The following is a 22,808-nucleotide window of genomic DNA, read 5'->3' as shown; positions in this document are numbered from 1 at the left end:
TATTTAAATCTTGAATACAAAATTCCACAAAAATAATGAAAATATTTCAACTTTATTTTAACACTCAGTCACAGTAGTAAAGAAAATTTCATATTTTAGGGCATGTGGTTAAGCATTTTTAACTACTTTCATTAGCAAACGAAGTTTCGCAATATTTTTTGAAATTATGAAACAACAATAGGCATCCTCAAAGGAAGAAAGGCATAAGCATTATAGGTTGGGGTGGCTTTTCTTAGTTTCGTGTTGTACCTGTTTTCCAAGTTCATGATAATCATAACCCAGGAATCATGAGGTGATATTTTGAAAGAGGCAAGGCACCTCTCCTTATACAGACAGCAGCTGAGGAATTCCCGAGATGGAATCAACTGTGGCGTCTACAGTTCCAGTAAGGTTGAACTACTTAGTGAACACCTTATAGGGCTTCTACGACTTATTCGGAGCCCAGGCCTATAAGGAGCGGTTTTATCCGACTCTTTGTCCTTGGCGTTATACTAAGGATCTTTCCCTCCAGGTTGGGGTGACTTCCTGGCAACGTAAAAACATCATAGTTGCGAAGCACCAACAAGCCTCGAATACGGACGGATTAACTGTTGACAACCTACGCAAACGAATTAAGGACAACCAACTTCGGATACGCACGTGGAACCGTAGAATTAGCGGATGCCCTAGACTGCTATAGGTGCATCAATGAGCTCCTCATGACCATACGCATCAAGGCTAAATTCGGCAACATTAGCCTGAAAGACGACAACATCGAAGATATGTTCTTCGAGCTCTTAGACAAAACATATGAGCAGTGTCCTAGCTACGATATTAAAATTGTCCTGGGCGATTTTAATGCCATGCTGGGACGGGAAGACATCTTTGGTGGAATAATCGGGAAAAACAGCCTACTTGACAACACTTCCAACAACGGATTCAGGCTCATAGATTTTGCTGCGGGGCGAAACGTCATGGTAGCCAGTACGCGTTTTCCATCAGATTGACCATATTGGGATCGACGCCAGACACGCTTCTGGCATCATGGATGTTCGAACTTTCCGAGGAGCTAACATCGACTCGGACCACTACCTCGTTGTAGAAAAGGTATCACTTCGGGTTTCCAGTCCCAAGGCAAAACAGGGAGGTGCTGGGTGCAGAAGCATGGACTATGTCAAAGCGGATAAAAGCACCTTGTTTCGAGAAGGGGAGTGGAGGAGAAGATGGAACGACGAGCTGTACGGGCTGTACAGCGACGTAGACTTAGACAGAAGGGTAAAAGCCCAACGACTTAGATGGCTGGGTCACGTAGAGCACATGGAAACCAATGCTCCAATCCCGGAAAGTCTTCGAATCCACACCCACAGGACAGCACAGTAGAGGAAGACCGCGGATCAACTGAAAAATGACCTCACCCAACTTGGAGCGCGAAACTGGAGACATCTAGCTAGGGACTGAGGTAGATGGAGAAGTTTGTTGGGTGAGGCCTCAGTTCACACAGGACTGTAGCGCCACCTTAAGTAAGTAAGTAAGTAATGATCCCAAGCATTTTTCAAAAATGCAGGTGAGGGCTTGGCATTGAATTCACCGAATCTCTGTGGTAACCTGGACATTTGTTAGTAAATAAACACCATTTATGGCTTGGACCCTACCCTTGAACCACAAAAACAATGGAACCTTTGTACATAAAAACTATAGTATTATCATGGATCAGTTGGAAGTTTGGAAACAAAAGGTGAAGTAAAAAAAATTGTTAAGTACATTCCGCTTCGTATCAGGCGGTACCTTAACTAAAGGAGGGCATTCTGGTTAACTTCTACTTAATTAAATTTGACCAATACACACAAACTTACGGGAGTTTTATGGGTAATTTCAGATTTCCTTAAAAAAATGGCTTTTTTCGTGGCGCTTGTAGCATGATTGGAATTATTTTATTTATTATTTTATAAGTGTACCTACTTTTATGTACGTATTAACGAGTGTGGTAGAGCTGTCAAAATCTCAGCTTAACATTTTTTAAAAATTGAATTAGTATTGGAGCAAAGAGGGGTAAATCTTCCGAAAAAACCAGATCTGTAGATTTGATATTAAATACAAAATAAATCAATTACTTTTATTAATGCCCCATGGAATGCAGGGTTTATTTTTATTTGATTATAATCAAGAACCACCTAAAACACGAGGGAAAATATTAGAATAATTATTCAAAAAGGTAGTTAGGTACATAATTTAACCATTTCAACTATTTGGATCCGTTTTTGAAAAAAAAAATCAAATAAGAATTAAAAATCAATCTATTTTGTAACAATTTGAATTAAACAAACTTTCATGTGATTTATGAATAATCAATATAGATAGCAAAATATATTTGATTACAAATTTAAAGTACATTGGGTCCCAATAAGTTCAATAGGCAACCGATTTTAAAAATATTACACATTTAAAGAATTAAAAGTCATTTGTCCAGTTTCTGTGGATCTGCGATTTTACTTAACAATACTGCTTAACTAAACGGTAAACTCAAAACTTGGCTTCGGTTTAAATACACAGAAACAAGACTATTAGTACCAAAATCGCCATATACTTAGATGACAATAATTTTACTGCAATAGTTTAGTTTTTTTTTATGTTTATATTTAAGAATTTAAAATAATAATAAGTGTTAAAATGATAATACCCGATGAAGTAATATCAAACTTATACTATATTAAATTAAACATCTTTCTAATTTAACTTTCTAAAACCATAGGTTATTTGTAAAACATGTGATAAGGTCTTTTGTTGCTCTGAATGTCGAGAGAAGCATGAACTTAAAAATCATGCTATTGTAGTTCAGTGTGTTAAACCTGTTCTACATTCGTTTTGTCCAATTTGTGAGAAAAAGCCTCTTGTCCTTCATGAACTTATGCACATAGAATTACTGAACCACATCGCCGAGACACATTTACCACTAAATTGTCGAAAATGTTCGAGAGTGAGAAAAATTTACATTTTCATAACCAATCACTTGATTATAATCTTATCAACATTTGCATATATTTTTAGCTCTATACTAAAATTGAAGACTTAATAAAATTTTCCAAATGCGTTCAAAGCAATGTCTCCTGTAATTTGGAAGCTGCGATAGTCACTGCATCTCAAATCTCAGAAGAGCTAACGCAACAGCCCCTTACAAGTTTTGCTTCAAGTGTGTCAACTCAAACTTCTCCATTTCGGGTTCCAGATATCAATGATAGTCATTTGACCCCCATTTCAATGATAAATTTACGTTGGAAAGCCAAAAGTAAAATAACTGAAGAATTTATAAGCGATAGCGTATCGTCTATTAAAAACATTTCGTCCATAAATAATTCTTCGTTGCGAAAAAGCATTGGCCTCGGTGGGCCTTTGACAAAAGGGAAACTTGTTAGGTCAACTTCGACTCCGTTGCAAGCAGAACTCGTAGCTAAGCCAAAGGACCAGGTATTCAATGTTTCTGGAGTTCATATGTCCAGCATTCATAATTCAGTTAGTGAATCAGAAACAAGCCCACCGTTGGCACCGCCAATGAGGTAAGCTTTTGAAAGCTGTATTTTTCGCTTATTATTAAAAAAATTCATAAACTGAGGGATTATTTTTATATTTTTCCAATTAAAATAACTACATCCCATTGATATCTATGACACAGACCTGTTGAGCCAATAAGCCGATACCAAAAACAACGTGGACGTGGTAAGATATCGGCAGTTGTTACTCCATTGCGTCATGTTATGTCGAAAAGCATCCAAAAGGCAATTGCTGAACATGGAATAGCTGGTGAAAATCGTGGTTTTGGTTTCAACCGAAAGAAAATTTTCGAATCTATCGATAGCAGTGGGGGTAAGTAACACAATTGATTTTGAATGTTGTAATCAATTCAATTGATTGAATATGTAATCTTAGAGATTTTAGAGAAATCCGAAGAGAATATTCCATTGGATCTACGTCTTTCGCCAGCCGTTCGTCGTACACAAAGCGAAATAATAGATCGCCAAAGTCATATAGAATTTCTTCATTCAATTAATAAAGTGCCTCCTGCAATGCAAATACTCCTATCATCAACAAAAAAGACCGAAAGAACTGAATCTATAGTAATAACCTCTTCAAGCTCCGTCGATTCTTTAAAGGAAGATTCTAAAAGAAATAACAATCAATCAGGAAATTCTGTTTATCAAACTTGTCGGAGTGTTGAGATAATTACTTCGACATCAACAGAACTTAGTCAAGTCAATATAAAACAGAATGAAGTTATCTATAGCGAAAATGTTCTGCCACCTATAACACCGCGAATCCCAACATCAGGCGTTTTGACAAATAAAAAAATAATACAATTTGAAACTCCTTTGGTAGCCGAGAAAAAAATTAAGTCAGAAAAACAATCACCTGATGAAATGTTTTTCACACCATCATCCACTCCAATTCGGACTTCGAAAATAAAGAAACAGTTTCAATACGAAAACAATAATTCCCGATTTGGTAACCAGTCAAGGAAGTTCTACAGTATGGAAGCACAAGAAAATGATAAAATCGAATCATCTTCGGATTACACAGATATTGGGTTTGATGATGAAGTTTTCGTCGAAGAGAAAAAACCTGAACCTAGCCGAAGTAGATTGTGGGATCTAGTAGCTTCTTATATTCGTATGCCTTCAAAGAATGTAGACACAGTCCATGAGAATACTAAGTCAAAAGATGATACAGAATTTTACGATAATTCAACATCCATGATTAGGCGATGTGCATCCTTTGCAGGTATTTCAGTTCATTATTTTTTATTTGAAAAAACATCTTCATTACACAAATTTTAAGGTTCTTTGGTGAGACAAAAGGCAATTCACGAGGATGACCCTACAAAGGCAGTTAAACGCAAGCGTACTTACACCAACGATTTTAATTTTTCCAAAGGCAACAACACAGATATCGACTTTATAAGTTCTGATCCTAAAAGATTTCGTATTCATGGACGGAAGCCCATCCAAAGAATGCGTTGTAATTATTAAGCTTAAAAATTATTTAAAATACAATTTTAATTTATATGAATCTTGTAATGTTGTTTTATGATGTTTGTCAATAAATATTTATACTCCAAAAAGGAAATGTTTATTGGAATTTGCTAACGGTAATCCGAAATTCTTCTTTTTATCAGTACATCAAAGTTTTAAATAAAAAAAACAGTAGATCAAACTTAGACCCATTGTTTTTGTTCTTTTTAACGTTGCAGTACACGTGCAAATGTTTATGGTGCAATTTTTTTAAAACCGAGTGTTTTTAAAGTTTTCTTTAGTTCTTTTTTCAACTGAACATCAGTTTTTTCTATGTTTGGTTGTGTATACATTTGCGTACTGCATAAAATTGGACTGTACTTCCTTTTAGTTACCTGTAAACTCTGTTACAAACATTGAAGAATTTATTTTCATTTATCATTTATTTATATTCATTTAATTATAATTGCTAAATGAATTTTTAATTGCAGAAAATATTATATTGTAAAAATAGAAGAATGCATGCAATTATGTATAATCCAAGTCACAAATACAAAATCGTAGAATAAAAAAAAAATAATACATACAAATGATATAGTTGTTGTCATGAAATTTTACTTATTTATAATTTTATCTTGAATCATATGAAAATATGTATATGCATTATGTTCTCTTATATTAATATTTGCGATATTCATAATTGTTATCCTTTAATTTTATCACGTTTTACAATTATGTTGTATGTTTTACAATGATGAAACTTATACTAGTATAGAATTAAAAATAAAATCACAATATTAATTGTTTTAAATTTGTATATCAATGTCAAATACCAAAAAACAAAAAAAAATTTGGAATTAATAAATCACAAACTGACCCTCAGTTTTGAATTTAATCATTGAGATTTGTTTTACCAGGTCTTGAATTTAAAATACATAATCAGTTTTTTTTTGTAATCCTTCACGTCATCCCTATAGTAATAAAAATATATTCAATTTGTTTTTTTTTTTTTTTTTAGGGAATCTATGATGCTACAGTTGCTGTACTCTATAAGTAGTTACCCATTTCACAGAATCATACGTCGATTTTATGGGATTTTCATGCTGTCTACATTTAGAGAAACGTAAACACACAAAATAACATAAATAAATGTTGTGCTAATTGTGTTAAAATTTTTTCTTTTCAAAGATTGTAGTAATCGACAAATTCTACAGTGCGTCTGTAACAGTACGGATTTAATCTAACTGGTTTCCATTTTTTCTAAAATCCATAAAAAAAATTAAAGAAAGAAAAAAGAAGAAACAAAAATAAAATATAAATATAAATTAAAATAGAGCGGGGTGATTTTAAAATAAATAATTATAATAAAATGAATGAAAGTTGATGAGACTTAAAAAAAAAACGAAAACAAATCTAATGTTAATCTGTCACACGACATTGCAATATCATATCCTAAACAAAAAACAATAAATTTCAAATTTGAAAGCAAAAGAAAAAAATAAGTTTTATAGAAGCTTGAATTTTGCAAATTTAAAAGTTAACAAACGTGCACATTTTAATGTGAGTTTGTAAAATTAAAATTGTTGCTTTCTTTCTCTACAAAAAGGAAAGTTTTCTGAAAATTTTTACATAAATAGTTGATTTTTGCATTGCTGTTAAGATAAAAACAATTTTAACAGTGACTATATTATTTGTATATGGAATGTTATTTAGGTCACTCAATAAACTATATCAAGCTTAATTTTCGATAGCGCAATCACATGCAGTTTGCTTTGCAATTTAAAACAAATACTGAAAGGAATGTCTTATAAAAAACAAATACAAAAAAAAAATAATAATACGTATATTAAGATCGCAGTCAAAAATATAAATATTAAAATAATAAAATTTAAACTAAACCGTTGAGCTAGCGGCTAGTGGTGGTGTTGATGGGATTATATTTGGAATTGTTATCACACAGGCTCCAGCCCTATTGTATGTTAACGGTGCCACTTGTGTCCATTCGTTCGTTTCAGGATCATATTCTTCGGCAGTTTTTAAGTAATGATTACCATCATAACCACCGACGGCTATAAGGCGATCACCTAAGAAAGCACATCCAATTGCATCTCTTCCCACACTTAGTGAGCAGATCTATTTGTGTTTGTTGTAATAATCATTTAGTTTCAGTTCAGAGGTCAAAGGGAAGAAAACTTACCAAGGTCCAAGAATCTGTTCCGGGGTCGTATCGTTCAACTGTATCTGTTCTACACACTGAGGGATTACTAGCCGGACAATCGTGTCCTCCTAATGCGTATAAATGTCCGCTAGCAACTGCGACCTTCAATAATTTAAAACAAAATATTTGTATTTTAAAAATAATAAAACCTTTAAAGATTTAACAATATGTCTAAACTTTTTTTCTTAAAACTTTGTACTTTCAAGATCAGAAATATACTCACTCCAACTCCTCCTCGTCGTTTGTTCATTGGTGCTCTTAAGGTCCATTTGTTTGTATGAGGGTCATAACATTCAACTGAGCGATGACAAACTGATCCATCACGACCACCCACAACATACAGTCTTCCTCCCAATACCGCAACACCAGCTGTTGACCGCATAGCCGACATAGGAGCTACATAATTCCAAGTTCTTGCAAATGGATCCCAACTGAAAATTTAAAATCATATAAGCAAAAAATATACTCAATCATTTATTAATTCATACCGTTCAACGGTATTTAAGTAACTCCAACCATCATGGCCACCAACTGCATACATAGGTCCTTCGAGCACAGCAACTCCTAAGCCATGACGATGTGTACCCATTGGAGTAAGTGGAGTCCATGCCATTGTGTTTAAGTCTAAGCATTCAACCTGCATTTCAGAAAATACAAAGCTAACATCCAATACCCGAATATTTCACTTATTATTTACAGTATTTAATGTCTTCAATCCATCACGACCTCCGACAATAATCAGTTTGTCATCCATCACAGCTACACCGAATTGTAATCTCCTTGCTGACATATTTTTCCAAACAGTCCATTTATCTAGGCGAGGACAATAACTTTCAATACTTATAGCTCCCTTAAAAAGAAACAAAAAGTTCAACATAGAAACAATCATTATATTTGAAGTTTAACATACTTTATGAGCATCCATTCCACCGACGGCAAGCAATCTACCAACGGTAGATTTTCTTGGCTTAGTTCTTTCGGTGGCGATTAAGGAACGACGTTCTGGTAATAAATGCCATTTAAGGGCTTCCATAACAAGCTGTTGACACTCACTGGAACCACACACTGATTCAACATGGTCCGCAATGAACTTTAAAAATTAAATATTTTTTTAAATGTATTATATTGGTTACTATTATGAAAATTTACCGATGGCTGTAACAGTGGTAAGCGTATTAGTGCTAATAATTCTGGAATGAATTTTTCACGGGACGCAGTGTCTTGTTGCACCCAAGACATTAAGCTGTGGAACACATCTTGTTCAGATGGAACATTAAGATCATCGTTTGATAGAAGTTTTCCCAATTGCTCTGCGTTCAATTGAAAGAATTCTTGATTTTTACAAACCTTCAAAGAAAAATAATAACATTGAATTCATATAAATGTTTGACCGAAATTAATGAGCATTTTACTTACTTGCATAAAATGCTGGCAGGTATATGCTTTGGCTAGTTTCAAAAGTGTTGTACAACTTTGTTGTTCAGCAAAGAATGCAAAACCTAAACAATTTGATGGATGTAGTTGTCGAGCTAGGAAATTACAACATGCCGTTACAACAGCATTTAATTGAAGCAGGCATGCTGTTGCGAGAAGTGTTTCCACAGTATCCTCACGAAGTTCAATAAAACCTAAATTAAATATTACCATTAGGAACAAATTGACAAATTATTTTTAGGAATTTTTAACCTGTGTAGCAATATTGTACAAGTATTTGCAGTGCATCTCCGTGTACTTCGCCCAGTGTTACTTCTTCTTCTTTTGTCTCGCGTAAAGAACCAGTGAACATTGCTGAGAAATATGCACTCGATGCCGATAATACTAGACGATGTGCAGGTACTCTGTGAATTAAATTTGATTATGCTTTCAATTGTAATCGATTTTTTAGTTACATAGAAAAGTTTACAAACAAAATTTAAGTAAAGAAAGATATTCATATAAAGGGTGTATCTTTTAGACATATATTTATGAAAAAGAAATAAAACGCATACAGTTTAATGTTATGGCCAAAAATGTAGGTATGTTATAAAGGTAAGGGTTTGCTAATATGTTTTAATAATTATTAAGGAATATTTCTCGAATAAATTCCAGTCGAAAGATACAACTTTCGACCGCTTTTTGCTGCAATAGGGGTTTTATATCAGCAACATCTTACAACGCGTCAATCTTCTCAGGTGCATGGCACATAATCATTATTTTGGTAATAAATTGGATTTACAAATGCTGTTTAGGAATCCTGAGTCTGTTAATTATTAAGTAAAAGCTGTAAAAAAAAAACTAACTCAAAAAAATATTTTTCCAGATTTAAACCCACACGTCAAAAAACCACCCATTGTTTCTATTATTCATTCCAATGGAAACAAAATTATGGGCTTTTTTTTGGACTTTTTCATTATTTAATCAATTTCAAAATTTTCTTTTTCACTTCGGCAACGCATTTATCATACAAAAGGAAAGAAAGTACGTGCATACATTATTTTTAAACTCATTTTGACGAGCGAACAATAACCCCCGAACGTACTTGTTTTTATTTATTTTTGTTCTAAACACACATCTGTGAAGATGTCTCTGTACAGAACAAACAAATGTTATTCCATTATTAAATACGCCGCAAATGTTTTATTAATGCAATTATAGTCTCCAATCTTCTATAGCTTCCCTATAATAAAAATAGTATATGCCTTTTGGCACAAATAATTTATCTTAACATTTGCATGTTATTTTTGTTTGTTATTGTTTGAAGTGTAACTTTCTATAACTAACAAATAAAAACCACAAATAATACCATGCTACTAAATATAATTGACATTGTGGCATTCACCAAGTACATAATAATTGGAAATACGAAACACGATTCGCATGAGAACAGATAATGTTCCAGTTTTAGACTAGTCTGTATTCTAGATTCTATACTATGTCTACTAAAGTAATCTGTAAAACATGAAATACATACTTTAGTGTCTCTAATTCCTGCTTCCTTGTTTTCGTCATTTTTGTGTCTCAAGAAACTTCAATAGTCATACATACATAAGTACCGAAGTATCTAGTTTTTAGTTGTTAAGAGTAAACAAAAACAAAACATAAATAATAATGTAAAGGGATCCAACGTTCCGCAACTGATTTCTTCCAAGAGACTGGGTTTTATGACGTCAGTTTTCTAAACTCAAGGCTGTGCAGTGGGTGTATTTTAATATAGTATACATAAAGACTATGCACTGTTAATAAGTCCATATAGTTTCTGTTTACAACTTAAATACCGAACAAACAGACTTTGGTTATCTGGTTCGGATAATTATGACCGATACTTCAATTTCAATTGATTTGAATATTTTAATACATTCGCTCAGAGAAAATTTGAATTAATTTAATAATATTTACAAGTTTGGTCTTCGATGGACATTATTGTTATCATTTGCATTTTTAATAAAATTAAAACATTTGTAGAGCTTCTCATGTACAATGTTGTAATATAGAAGACCTTATCAATTATGCATTGCATATAAATTAATGTACGTATACGCATATATGTAGTTTTATTTTTTTGCACGAAGCATTAAATGCAAATTAAAAACAAAAATATCAACTTTGATCATAACAATCTAGAATATGTAGTTTGATAGAACAAGATTGTAGGTGTTGCTGTATTGACTGCATGGTTAATTTTTAATATTATTCTGTAATCATAATTCACTATACGCCTTCCTGAGCTCAAACGAAATCGATCTTGAAATATATTAATTAACCGGTATTCAAAGCAACATATGTGCTCAAGAAATCAAAGGTGTAAATGATCAACCCACTTTTTGTAAAACTCTTGTCTCTATCACAACATTCTGTCTGTTAGTTTTACATTCATATACTGAGTCATAATACTGAATATAGTAAAATTGAATATTAAAGTGATTAGTGATTTTATTGCAACTCTGATTCAAATTTATTTAATGTGTGGGTTGAGTAAGTGCGAACCTTGTTTAATATTGAAGTAAGGGATTGATGATTTGAAAAATCATTACGAATTTCATAGTAAAAAGAACTAGGTACGTCATGAACTCAGATGGCTTTGAAAAAACATAATGTAATGTTTTTTTTTCGAATAATAAATATTGTATCTGAAAAACCAGTCGTGATGGAGGATTTACAAGTCGCATTCGAACAAACTTTGGAAAAGTACATTTCGATTGCCACCTACATATGTACATCAAATTGTTGAACAGTTTTATAAAAACAATATTTTATTATAGAATTTTTTCTCGTCAGCAGTTATTAAAAGATTCACCTATATTTTGTTTATTTTAATAATAGATGCAATAAATTATATTGTAAAAAGTCAATTTAATTGTTTTGTTGGAAAATCTATCCATAGTTATAGAAGAATTTTACATAATAACAAAAACAATATCTATAGAATGAATAACCCGATAAAAGTTTGAGTAGAATCTTATGGATGGGTTTTTGACATTTATACGAGTCTCGAATTGATTTCGTTCTCAAATGTTTGTACGATTAATATTGCATTTGTATCTCGATGGCTGTGTTCGCTTAGTAGTTGTGCATTTGGAATTATGTATGTGTTTTCCATTGGGTACAAAAATAAATCTATTACTGTTGATATTATTTAGTTTTGCTAATGAAAATGGACTAACTGGGCTTATTTTGCAAGAGAAAACAATAAAAAAGATAATTAAGTTTTGTTATGTTTCCACCAAAGGTTTATCTCAGTTTAGATTAAATAAATCTTTTTGGTACAAGAAGATTTGGTTAAGTATGACAGCACTTTCTAAAATACAAATGGTGTTTCGATATGTGAAGTGCAAGTGAGATAGTTTAATTCGTGTTAAACAATGATGAACGGATTAGTTTAGCGTCATATAAGAATATGCTACCTACTCCATGAATAATTTTTTTTTGTTAAAAAATGCCTATAGATCAAAATGTTTTAAGAATAATAGTATTGACAATGAAGCAATCTTCAAATATGTAGTTAGTTGCGATACGATATATTTTTTTTTTTAATCAAAATCAAAATTAATTTTATATACAAAATCAATAGCGACATACTAATTAATCAACTTTGACTCACCTACTCTGTTAATAAGAATGTATTTCTTATTCATTTATTTGAAATTTAAGCAATGTCATCTAATAAAATATATGAGCTCTAAATTACTATTGAAACTGTACCATTCATACATCTAACATACCCTACTTTCCCACACATCTAAATTTATTACCCAAATGCAAATAATTATTTTTTATTGCATGCTGCTTTTCATGTCTATTCAGTTTCAGTCGCATACTGTTTTTTCCAGTTAGATTGAAATTATAATTTTTGTTTATATTGTGTCCCCAACCATTGCACCGTTATAAAGTGAATGGCAATATGTGCATTTATACTTCCTGTTGTAGTATACCTAATGCTAGTGGCTAGCCTCTTAAAGAATCAAAATAGGGAGAACAAAATAAAAATCTATTCCTCTGGTATTTAGACTTCTTCGAAGTTGATCTGTTGAATTGAAGTATAACCAGATGTGATTTGAAATCTTATATCAGAGAGAAAAAATATAATACATTTCTGAGTAGACATTTCTCTTTTCTTTTTCTTCGGCAGAAGAACACAGATATTTCTTTGTTCGCATTTCGCAACGCAAGAAAAATAAAATAATAATAAAAACACAATAACAAGAGCCTTTCCCAACAATACACAATACAATGCAAATAAACAAAGGATCTTACCTTTTTCCATCGATTCCAGCTATCAGGATCACATCACACAGCTGTTCGTTTTCTAAATAGTTTTGCATTCTTTTGAGGACACTCTCAGCATGATCACGACACCGGAAATACTCATCCTGACTGACAGTTGATGTTAAACTACCCATGGAAAAGTCACGGGTCAATGAATCTTCAGCTATCAGGCTTATTCTTGCACTTGACGAAGTAGATTCCCTGCTGGGACTCTCTTTGTTACTTGCAGACATGTTGATGTGTATTTTGTTTCTTAATTTATTTTCATAAGTAATTTATTTTGTATTTAGGTAAGTTTTGTTAAATGTTTCCTCTCAAAATTTTCCTTTTTATTTTGCATTTGCACAAAAAAAGCCAATTTGAAACTGAAATTTAAGGTTTTCCTATTTTAAATTACAATATTAATTTATAATATTAACCGCGCTGTTATTTGCAAAAACTTGTTCTATCCAATTCAACAAACCGAGTCGTACTGAAATTTTTATTGTCGCTTACTTTATCCTCATGCTAGATGCGTTTAGAGCAAGTGCAGGGGTAAATACCATTGTACGAGTACACAACACACATCATACTAGACAGTAGACGGATGTTCTTTTTAAGAAATTTTCTTGGTTTGTTTTTGTTTGCAAATAAAGAAATAATTAACACAATAAGCTACTACTAGTACAGCTAGTAGCTAAGCCAGTAGTATACTAATTATTGATAATAAGTAAAACAGAACAACAGAGAAAGAGTTCAAAAAATCAAAGGCATTACACGCTATAACAAGAAAATCCACACAACAGAGACAGAGGAACTATATTCTGACGACAAAGAGGCTATGGTTGTTAATGGTTATAATTTACAGTCATCACAAAAAGTTAATAGACAACTTTTGCTCGGGATTAGTAGTAAGTAAGTTAATTAATAGGCTTCGTAGGGATAATATAGGTGAGTATTTAAATTAGAAAAAAGAAAAGAACCTAAACCATATTTTTTCTTTTCTTTCCTAAACCTAAAAACTTTTGTTGTTGATTTGTTTCGCAACTAAATGAACCCATTAATTTGGAACCAACTTGTTTCGAAAATGGGTTTTTGTGAATACAAAAATTAAAGTTTTGTGGGTATTAAAATATTTAAGCCAAATAGTTTTTGATAGAGATGAAGAAAGCAACAAATTAGGGAATAACTTTTTGCGTGACTGTTTTCTGTAAGATTGCTCATAATCATTTGTTTATAAAATCAGTAATGATAAATATGTATCTTTAGACACGCTTCCAAATGAGTTTGTAAGAATTTTAACGTTTTTTTTAGCCTTAAATATACCATTCCAGCTTCAATATACCATTCAAGCTTCAATATACCATTCCAGCTTAAATATACCTACTTAAAAAGATGAATGAATGAATTTTAAGCTTTAATTAGGAAGCATAAGTAGATTGCTTTAGAGAGCTAGTAGGAGCAATATAAAAAACCTGGTTAAGTATACAAACATTACACGTTTATTAATTTTTTACTGTTTCATTGACTATAAACGTAGCTTTTGATTTACAAGTTTAAACTAACTTTCCTTTGTTTGTTATTTTACAAGACCTAACCATCAGCTCATACCAATAAAGTTGTTTAATTTTGCAGGAACAACTCCTAGATTTGTCAGAAATTGGCTAAGGATAATATTCACATGAAGGCACAAATAACACACAAATCGCAAGCTTTGGGTAAGTTACTTTTTGATATTACTGTTTTGTCTGTAATAAAAATATGCCAACTCGAGGTCAAGATCCGAAATGTACCTGCTTCTTCTATTATACATTTTTACAAAGAAATTACTGACGCAGAGCTAGTTTTGTTTTGTTTAATAATAAAAAAATACAAAACAGACAAACGAAGCGAATGATTCCTCGGAAAGTTTGAATTAAATAATGTTATTAAGAATTGAGTTGCACTTCTTGTCTCTTTGTGTTCATAGAATTTGTAGTTTGACTCGGAAATGAACAAAAATATTTTTCTTTGCAATTTACCAAAACAGCAAAGTTTTAGGGACAACAAATAAACATTTTTGTTGTTATTTTACAAACGAATTACGAAAGTGAAGTTAATGTTTTTTTATTTGTCACGTTTAATTACTGTTTTCGTTTCAAAAATTTATACTTATGGATACAAAATAATTTAGGGACGCACCACACTAGCACTAGCAATTAAATATTTATTAAAATGTAAATAATAAAAATTCATTTGTCAACGTGTGTAAGAGAATTTCGTTTTGTTTTTTAGAAACTGGAACTAGACAGAATAAGTAAGAGAAAAAGAGCAATGGAAGGTGGGTTTTTGTTCTGTTTTTGGAATATCAAAAAACAACAAGTGATGCCAAGTTTATTTATGTATATTTTTTTCCTACTTTATTTTGTCCAAGTAATTAACTAATATTCTGAATAGAAAAAATAACTTAAAGCTCGATTAATTTTATACATAATGTGCAAATAAATCATAATTATAACATTGAAACATGTATTTTTATTTTAAATTAATTTTTAAAGTTCACTTTTTTAGATACAACACATACAAAAACTATTGTTTGACGTTTCTTCCCTGTTTTTATAATGGGGATTTCATTGTTTTTTTTTTTTTAATTTTATTTTCAAATTATTTATACACTTTAAAAAATGTTCTTTAATACAGAACAAGAGAAAATAAACACTGATTTTATGTATTCTTATATTCAAAATATAAAAGAGTATTTTGCAAGTAGCCAACCCCGCAACTACCCCATTACATACCTCGCTGTTAGTACGTGTCGTACTTTCCATTAAAAAAAACTTGTTTAAGTGTGTATACAAAAAATAAAAATAAATTGGGTGGTGCAACAGTCCGTTGAAAACTAAGACCTAGTGTCTTATGACTCTTAAGTCTTAATCATTCCTGTGTGCGAGTACTATCGTCAGGGATGTAGGGGACCTAGTTTCAAGCTGATTCTGAATTAACTTTTGATGTCATGCTTATGTGGAACAAAATTTACAAGCATTTCGAAGTCTTAAAAATTGAGCTTTTCAAACAGACGTACCTCGAATAGCGGGATGTATCAAAAAGTAAGTAACTTCATTTCATTTTAGGACATTTGTAAAGACTGTGTCATCATGGTTGCAATAAACGTGACAGAGAAATTTGTCTCCAAGTACAAAATAGATAGGTCTATGTGAAATGCGTCTGACATAAGTTGTATAGAGACGAAATCAAAGAGGAAATCAAACCATTTTCGTCCCAAAGAGACACGCCAAAACCTTCAATTTACTTTTCGTAGGAGTTTCCTAAAAATAAGGATGCTACAGAGTCTTATATTTTGGGTTTAATTTTAGTCTTCGTCTTCAAATGGAAGGAATGCTAAAAGTAGCATCACTGCCTATATTTGCCTATAATCTTCTTTCATTATTAAAACTATTTGAAAATATTTCACACAAATTTCTAGAAACATATTATAATTAACAGGTGTCAACTAGTTACAGTAGTTTATTCAAAGTTACCACCTTTGAACTCTTTTTCCCACTTTCTACTACTTTTCTGCAATTTGTGGATGCAGAAACATGTAAGTCTCAGAGCATATAAGAGCACGACCAACGACCAATAAATAAACGAATATTCGTCGATTTTGACATATCTTTCACATGAGAGTTTTTAATTCGTCGCTAATGAAGTTTGACTTTGAGCCACAGCAGAACACCATTCACCATCGAAACCAAAACAAGAATGATTTTTGTAGGTTAAGTACTCGCGATTATTTTATTCGTTACGAGTGTGGAAAATGTGGAACGAAAATAAAGTTTGATAGTTCGTATCAACTACAATTTTTTTCGCTACGAATAAATTTGTTTTCTTAAATTTATTAATGTATGATATTGAAAAGTAAAAGTATGCATCATAAATCAAGTAGAAAGAATTTGTTCGGAAATATGTCTTCAAATGTATATAAACTCACATTTTGTAATTCATTCAATGTTCGTTGGTCGCGCTAATGTGAATAATGCTTTATTTACGAATTTTTGAAAACATATGGTACAACATTATTAGCAGCACTGGCTTATCCAATTGGAAAATCACTACACTCGCAAGAACACATACACCTACAACATTCATGTAAGAAAAAAAAACAATTTTTAATACGAAGAAGACGAAGAGAGTCACTGCTTACTGTCACAAATCAGTGTAAAGTTGACATCATTAGAAAACATTTTTTATTTAACAAATAAATTTTAAAAAATCCATAAGGTATCTAATCCGATTTCTTTATAAAAATAAAAAAATGGACGCACTAGATCTAATTGAAAAACGCATCGACTCACTAAATCGTGTATTGGGTCCAATTCCGGATAACGATGTTAAAGGTAGTGAAAATTTCGTGGATTCCCTTCTCTCGGCAAACACACTCCTTTCATCTGTTTTGGCTGGTCGTGATAACATAAACAAGGTCTTGCAACGTACGGATGAGCTTGAACATTATTTGGATCCAAACTACCTTGAGGAAACTCAACAAGTCAAAGCTAAGGAAGTGTATGTGAATGCGGTTGCTCCAGAGATCGCGACGAGCTTCAAACAATTGTCTGAAATAAAGGCCCTCGAAAAAACACTGGGTGCTGAATATTTTCGTAATATTCCCGACAAAACAGACGAGCTCAAGGAATTGACAAAAAACAACACTGAGTACAAGCAACAAACTGAACTCATCGAAGAAAGCCTTATTCTGGCTATGAAACGCTATGGAGAACTTCAACAAGGATTGGTTGAATCGTTAGCCGCAATGAACAAAAGACTTGACACGCTGGAGGAGAAGCTACAAAAGAAAAAGAACGCTGACATCGACATGGTTCCAGTAGAATAAAAAGAAAGAAACATGAATTAATTGGTTTTCTGTTTTCTTTATATTTATTCCTTCACAAATTCTCTTTTTTACATTAAGAAATATTTATATGTTTTATTTCTAACACTACAATCATATTTTTTATTTCAACTTTAATTGCTTCAGAAAGAAAACTTATTTGATTGTATAATTAAAGATTCCAAGGAGAGATAGAAATGTTGGAGAAATAAAAAGTACTTTTTGTTTGGAAAATGTATTTAGTTTTGACTTTTTCTGTCTAATCTTCTTCAGTTGCATGGTTTGAGAATAATGAATAAAATAATTATCCTTAACTTGAAAATAAACGACGCAGAAAGAACTGGGTGTGGATATGGAACATACGCAAGGGACCTTATTCACTTTCTTCCTTATCCTTCCGATGCTTCTTTTTGTCGCGACTTTTGCGATCTCTATCACGTTCTTTATCACGACTTTTTGACCTGCGTCTTGATTTTTCACGACTCCTCGAGCGTTCCCGACGTGATGATCTACTAAAAGAAAAAATAAGTTAGTATTATGATAAGCAAATGAGGTTTTACTTTACGGATTTACCTTTCACGCTCACGATCTCTTTCACGGTCACGTCTTTTTCTTTCTCGATCTTCATCAAGCCGCTCCGAGTCCTGAAAAAGTAATTTGAAAATCATACGCATAAGCATTTAAAATAAAAGAAAAGACAAGACAAGCTGTTATGTGTATAAATATATATTTGTATGTTAGAAGAGGTCGAGAAATACTAATTTAAGATTTACATAGATCTCAAACTACAATTGGATTGACAAGAAAGCGAAAAAAAAGTCCGGAGTTCAAATTTCTAACAATAATAAATATGTTTGTTGTTAGAGAAATCCACATTAAAGTTTTTAAGGAAAGAAGTTACAATTTTTGGTCCACTTCAATTTGTACATCACATCCTTTGTGGGAATCCAAAATTATCCAAATTAAAAGAGACTATTTTTTCTTTGTACTCTTAATTTCAATATTTTTCTGATACTTCAAGTGAAAACTCTCTCTAACAAATAGCATTTTATTACTATACTTTAAATGGATTGTTAAAAAATAGTTCAGCAAAATAATTCTTATTTAAATGGGTTTCAATTTTAAAAATAGTTAAATGTTTTGAATGAAAAAGGAGACCCTCTAAACTGCACCAACTATAGGGGAATCAGTCTTCTTAACATCGCCTTTAAAATCTTCTCTGCCGTAATATGTGAACGTCTAAAGCCCATCGTCAACAACCTGATAGGTCCTTATCAGTTGATCAAATATTCACATTACGGCATATCCTGGAAAAAAACCAAGAACACCAAATCGACACCCACCATCTTTTGATCGCTTTCAAACATATGACATCATCTACAGGGACGAGCTGTATAGAGCCATGTCTAGTTTTGGCATCCCGGCCAAACTCGTCCGTTTGTGCAGGATGACCATGGAGAATTCACGCTGCTTCATAAAGGTTGGAAACAACTTAACAGAATCTTTCGATGTCAAAAAATGTTTTAGACAAGGTGATGAGCTGTCATTTGATTTTTTTAACATCGTGATGGAAAGAATAGTGCAGAGCTCAAACGTCAACACTAGAGGCCCTATCTTTCAAAAGTCTGTCCAATTATTAGCATATGCTGATGACATTGACATAATCGGAAGAACTCAGCGTGATGTCAATGGGGCTTTTGTGAGTATTGAGGCAGAGGCGGCAAAAATGGGTTAAACGGTTAATGAGGGCAAAACAAAGTACATGCTGTTGTCAAGAAAGGACATACAACACTGACGTCTTGGTCAGAACGTCACCATCGACAGACATAACTTTGAAGTAGTCAAGGACTTCGTCTACCTAGGCTCAGCTGTAAACGCAGAAAACACCAGCGCTGAGATCAAACGCCGAATAACTCTTGCTAACCGCTGTTTCCTTGGGCTAAGAAAGTAATTGAGTGGTAAAGTCGTCTCGAGGACCAAAGTGTCGCTATATATCCCCGTCCTGCTATACGGTGCAGAAGCATAGACTATGACAAAAGCGGATGAAAGCACCTTGAGTCGGTTCGAGAGAAAAGTTCTTCGTGTGACCTACGGTCCCGTATGCATCGACGACGGGGAGTGGAGGAGAAGATGGAACGACGAGCTGTACGGGCTGTACAGCGACGTAGACTTAGCCAGAAGATTAAAAGTCTAACGACTTAGATGCGCATGGAAACCAAAGCTCCGGCCCGGAAAGGCTTCGAATCCACACCCACAGGACAGCGCAGTAGAGGAAGACCGCGGATCAGGTGGCGCGCACAAGTGGAAAGTGACCTCACCCAACTTGGAGCGCGACACTGGAGACATCTAGCTAGGGACCGAGCTAGATGGAGAAGTTTGTTGGGTGAGGATCTAGTTCACACAGAACTGTAGCGCCACCTTAAGTAAGTAAATATTTTGAATGAAAAGTTGCTACCGGTTGTATAGCTAAAAATCAAAACTTCAAATGTAAAATTATAATTTATGATTTAGGGAAAAATATTATATAAAATGACAAATACCTGTGCTACTGATGACGATCTTGACGAATCCTTTCTCACTGTTTTAGTTGACTTTGATGAAGATCTTACTGGTGATTTTGGTACTGATGCTCTTTCAACCTATTTTTTAAAACACAATTATTTTGAGTCGTTCAATTTTGAAAAGACAACCATGAGATTTACCTTTATGGTGACCTCAGTTTCGCTTCTTCCCCGATCACGATCCCTATCGCGATCCCTCTCTCGTTCTCTATCCCGTTCCGAGGGTCTGTCCCAATCACGCTCGCGTTCACGCTCCCTGTCACGATCGCGATCTCTTTCTCGATCTCCTCTATCGCTGCGTTCACTTCTCTCTCTATCACGTTCTCGATCTCTGTCACGTTCGCGTTCTCGTTCACGATCCCTGTCGCGATCTCGGTCCCGACTTTCTCGAGAATCTCTATCTCTGCCGCGATCCATGTGCTCATTTCTGTCCCAATCACGATCATTTATCATTGGTGGCATCATACGAGGTGGACCCATCATCCTCATGCCTCCATTATTGCCGCCCATCATCATAGGTGGTCCCATACCCATGTGTTGGCCTATCGGTCCCATTGGAGGTCTCATGGGCGGACCCATAGGCTGCATTGGAGGCCCCATTGGACCCATGCCCATGCCCCCAGGAGGTCCCATACCACCTGGGCCCGGCGTCAACTCTTTGATTCCGCTCGGGACCCAGCCTGGATTTTCATTCATCCATTGTGACTCCTGAGTTGGTTCGTATCCATAACCATCGAATGGGTCGGCATCAAAGAATGGATCTTCTGGCATGAAAATTGGCGGCTGTCCGGGTCCACCTGTTCGGCTGTATTCTCGACACTCAGCCGTCATTACTTGGATGACGTTCTCCTTGGAAGTTGGTGGGGCTCCATTTGAGCCAGGGGCTCCTCGACGAGGAGGCATCATCAAGTATTTGCTTTCGCTGCCACCCATTCCCGTCAAATTGCGATTATTGTTCTGCGAATTTCCTCCTACGCCAGCTCCTCCTCCTCCACCTAGATTCATTTGCTGTGGAGCTGAGTGTGCATTGGACATTGGTCCAGTCAAGTTCTGCAAACCAGCTCCACTCTCAACCATACGATAACGTTTTTGTCGCTCACAGTATGCACGCCAGGTGTCCTCGTTGAAACCGTAATTAAAGTAATCAGTGATATCAGCACCTGGCTTTCTCCACGGTTTCTCTTCCAACGAATCAATGCTGTACTCTGGTGCCGGTAACCCATTTATGGTACCAATGCTTTCAAATTCTTCGATATTAAACTTTCCCTGGCTCGGCTTTGCCTTTTCCTGCGAAACTGTGCCAGCAGTAGTGAGAAGGTTTGTACGTTGTTTGATATTGTACGATGGTCCTGACTTAATGTCCCCTATTACAACGTTGATATCATCATCACTGTCGTCATCGTCTTCATCGGAATCTCCAATATCTTTCGCCTTTTCTGAATCGTTATCGTCTTCTGAAGCTGCCGCAGCGGCTGCTTCAGCTGCAGCAGCCGCTTGTTCGTCTTCTTCCATCTCCTGAGCGGGATCATCCTCTTCGTCATTTTCATTGAGGTTATCACGTCCACCACGGCGTTCGTTCGAATCGGGACTTTGTTGTGTCTTTCCCGGAACAGCACCTTGTGAATATTCTTCGTCATCATTATCATCAACACCGGGATTCTTACGGCCACCTGAGGTGACTTCTGCGTGGTGGGGGTCTACATTGTCAATCGAGTTGCGTTTTCCTACAACCCCATCAGTCAACTCATCTCCATATTCATCGGCCCCCGTTGAGAATTTTTCTTCTTCATTTGTTGTAGAATCTGGATTGGAGGTTCCATAAAGCCAACTATCTTCGTTGGTATCGTCTGCCATTTATATTAACGATTATATTTGTGAAACAAAAGAAAAGAAAGTGTTAATATTTTGTTAATAAAAAATGCAAACTCTGCAAACTTATTTTTTGACAAGAAAGCGTGAATACAAATTTTTTGACAAGTATTTGGAATGTAAATTTGTGTTTGGAATGAACAGGGTGACATGTGTGGATTGTGTGTTTCGTAAGGGATTGCTTAGACTAGCATTAGTTTATAGTAGCTCAAAAATGAAGCTGGCATTTTTTATTTACGTGGTATAAAATGATTTTTAGTCACATCTGCATAGATGGGTAGAATAGAGGATACTGCCATGAATTTTATATGTGGTAAAGAACATGAACATCAACCACCTTGAAGTGTAAATCTGGAGACCTTTAAAATGGATTCACATTTATCTGCATCTGCATAATGCAGAAAAATAGAGGGAGGCAGAATTTTACCTCAAAACCCGAACGTGAGAAAGAGTACACCAGTATTTTTTATAAAATGCCATAATTTGTTGACATTACTGTATTGCCGCAAGCCTTTAAGAATGCGTAATGAATAAATCTAAAAACCTGCAAAATAGTAAAGAAATCTGAACATTTTTTAACAACAAACAAAATA

At 34.0% G+C, this 22,808-nt stretch overlaps 4 protein-coding genes and 1 long non-coding RNA gene across 9 annotated transcripts; 3 read left to right on the top strand and 2 right to left on the bottom strand.

The window, feature by feature from the left end:
• Window positions 1-2,129: 2,129 nt before the first annotated feature.
• On the top strand, window positions 2,130-5,322 carry LOC129954243 (mitosis initiation protein fs(1)Ya). Its single transcript, XM_056068024.1, has 6 exons — window positions 2,130-2,664; window positions 2,729-2,953; window positions 3,025-3,530; window positions 3,647-3,837; window positions 3,901-4,749; window positions 4,807-5,322. Exons 1-6 carry the CDS (start codon window positions 2,647-2,649, stop codon window positions 4,995-4,997), a joined length of 1,980 nt encoding a protein of 659 aa, XP_055923999.1. The 5' UTR covers window positions 2,130-2,646; the 3' UTR covers window positions 4,998-5,322.
• Window positions 5,323-5,883: 561 nt separating this feature from the next.
• On the bottom strand, window positions 5,884-15,093 carry LOC129954244 (kelch-like protein 5). 2 transcript variants are annotated; one of them, XM_056068026.1, is made up of 12 exons: window positions 14,940-15,093; window positions 12,928-13,304; window positions 8,884-9,035; window positions 8,614-8,825; window positions 8,347-8,544; window positions 8,108-8,287; window positions 7,895-8,047; window positions 7,686-7,834; window positions 7,421-7,628; window positions 7,177-7,299; window positions 6,879-7,112; window positions 5,884-6,239 (listed from the first exon to the last, which is right to left on the bottom strand). In XM_056068026.1, the coding sequence occupies exons 2-12, from the start codon at window positions 13,170-13,172 to the stop codon at window positions 6,162-6,164; spliced, it is 1,932 nt and encodes a 643-aa protein (XP_055924001.1). In that variant the 5' UTR covers window positions 13,173-13,304; window positions 14,940-15,093; the 3' UTR covers window positions 5,884-6,161. The 2 variants fall into 2 exon arrangements, with proteins under 2 accessions (XP_055924001.1, XP_055924000.1); XM_056068025.1 differs by lacking the exon at window positions 14,940-15,093 and having other exon boundaries at window positions 12,928-13,636.
• LOC129954245 (uncharacterized) lies at window positions 9,044-15,685 on the top strand. 3 transcript variants are annotated; one of them, XR_008782668.1, is made up of 3 exons: window positions 9,044-10,370; window positions 14,554-14,636; window positions 15,193-15,685. It is a non-coding gene; the product is annotated as an uncharacterized LOC129954245 (long non-coding RNA). The 3 variants fall into 3 exon arrangements; XR_008782670.1 differs by lacking the exon at window positions 9,044-10,370 and adding an exon at window positions 13,707-13,829; XR_008782669.1 differs by lacking the exon at window positions 9,044-10,370 and adding an exon at window positions 13,754-13,833.
• A 1,398-nt stretch (window positions 15,686-17,083) lies between these two features.
• On the top strand, window positions 17,084-18,023 carry LOC129953963 (uncharacterized). The gene has a single exon (XM_056067530.1). It carries the CDS (start codon window positions 17,213-17,215, stop codon window positions 17,786-17,788), a length of 576 nt encoding a protein of 191 aa, XP_055923505.1. The 5' UTR covers window positions 17,084-17,212; the 3' UTR covers window positions 17,789-18,023.
• LOC129953961 (pre-mRNA 3'-end-processing factor FIP1-like) lies at window positions 17,810-22,319 on the bottom strand. 2 transcript variants are annotated; one of them, XM_056067525.1, is made up of 4 exons: window positions 20,488-22,319; window positions 20,326-20,424; window positions 18,359-18,429; window positions 17,810-18,297 (listed from the first exon to the last, which is right to left on the bottom strand). In XM_056067525.1, exons 1-4 carry the CDS (start codon window positions 22,198-22,200, stop codon window positions 18,159-18,161), a joined length of 2,022 nt encoding a protein of 673 aa, XP_055923500.1. In that variant the 5' UTR covers window positions 22,201-22,319; the 3' UTR covers window positions 17,810-18,158. The 2 variants fall into 2 exon arrangements, with proteins under 2 accessions (XP_055923500.1, XP_055923501.1); XM_056067526.1 differs by having other exon boundaries at window positions 17,810-18,294.
• Between the last annotated feature and the right edge of the window lie 489 nt (window positions 22,320-22,808).

This window comes from Eupeodes corollae, chromosome 1, assembly GCF_945859685.1.
Source record: "Eupeodes corollae chromosome 1, idEupCoro1.1, whole genome shotgun sequence".
NCBI lineage: Eukaryota > Metazoa > Arthropoda > Insecta > Diptera > Syrphidae > Eupeodes > Eupeodes corollae.
This window is presented reverse-complemented; position numbering and strand designations above follow the sequence as displayed.

What these genes read in the sequence shown, in the direction of transcription:
- LOC129954244 (XM_056068026.1), bottom strand. Translation starts at nt 13,172, where the DNA reads ATGTCTGCAAGTAACAAAGAGAGTCCCAGCAGGGAATCTACTTCGTCA. An exon ending in GTGGAATGGATGCTCATAAA is followed by an intron (nt 8,048 to 8,107) that starts GTATGTTAAACT and finishes TTTCTTTTTAAG; the next exon opens with GGAGCTATAAGTATTGAAAG. An exon ending in AACGACGAGGAGGAGTTGGA is followed by an intron (nt 7,300 to 7,420) that starts GTGAGTATATTT and finishes AAATTATTGAAG; the next exon opens with GTCGCAGTTGCTAGCGGACA.
- LOC129953961 (XM_056067525.1), bottom strand. Translation starts at nt 22,200, where the DNA reads ATGGCAGACGATACCAACGAAGATAGTTGGCTTTATGGAACCTCCAAT. An exon ending in GATCGTCATCAGTAGCACAG is followed by an intron (nt 18,430 to 20,325) that starts GTATTTGTCATT and finishes TTACTTTTTCAG; the next exon opens with GACTCGGAGCGGCTTGATGA. An exon ending in AGAGATCGTGAGCGTGAAAG is followed by an intron (nt 18,298 to 18,358) that starts GTAAATCCGTAA and finishes TTTTTCTTTTAG; the next exon opens with TAGATCATCACGTCGGGAAC.
- LOC129953963 (XM_056067530.1), top strand. Translation starts at nt 17,213, where the DNA reads ATGGACGCACTAGATCTAATTGAAAAACGCATCGACTCACTAAATCGT.
- LOC129954243 (XM_056068024.1), top strand. An exon ending in ATTGTCGAAAATGTTCGAGA is followed by an intron (nt 2,954 to 3,024) that starts GTGAGAAAAATT and finishes ATATATTTTTAG; the next exon opens with CTCTATACTAAAATTGAAGA. An exon ending in ATCTATCGATAGCAGTGGGG is followed by an intron (nt 3,838 to 3,900) that starts GTAAGTAACACA and finishes ATGTAATCTTAG; the next exon opens with AGATTTTAGAGAAATCCGAA.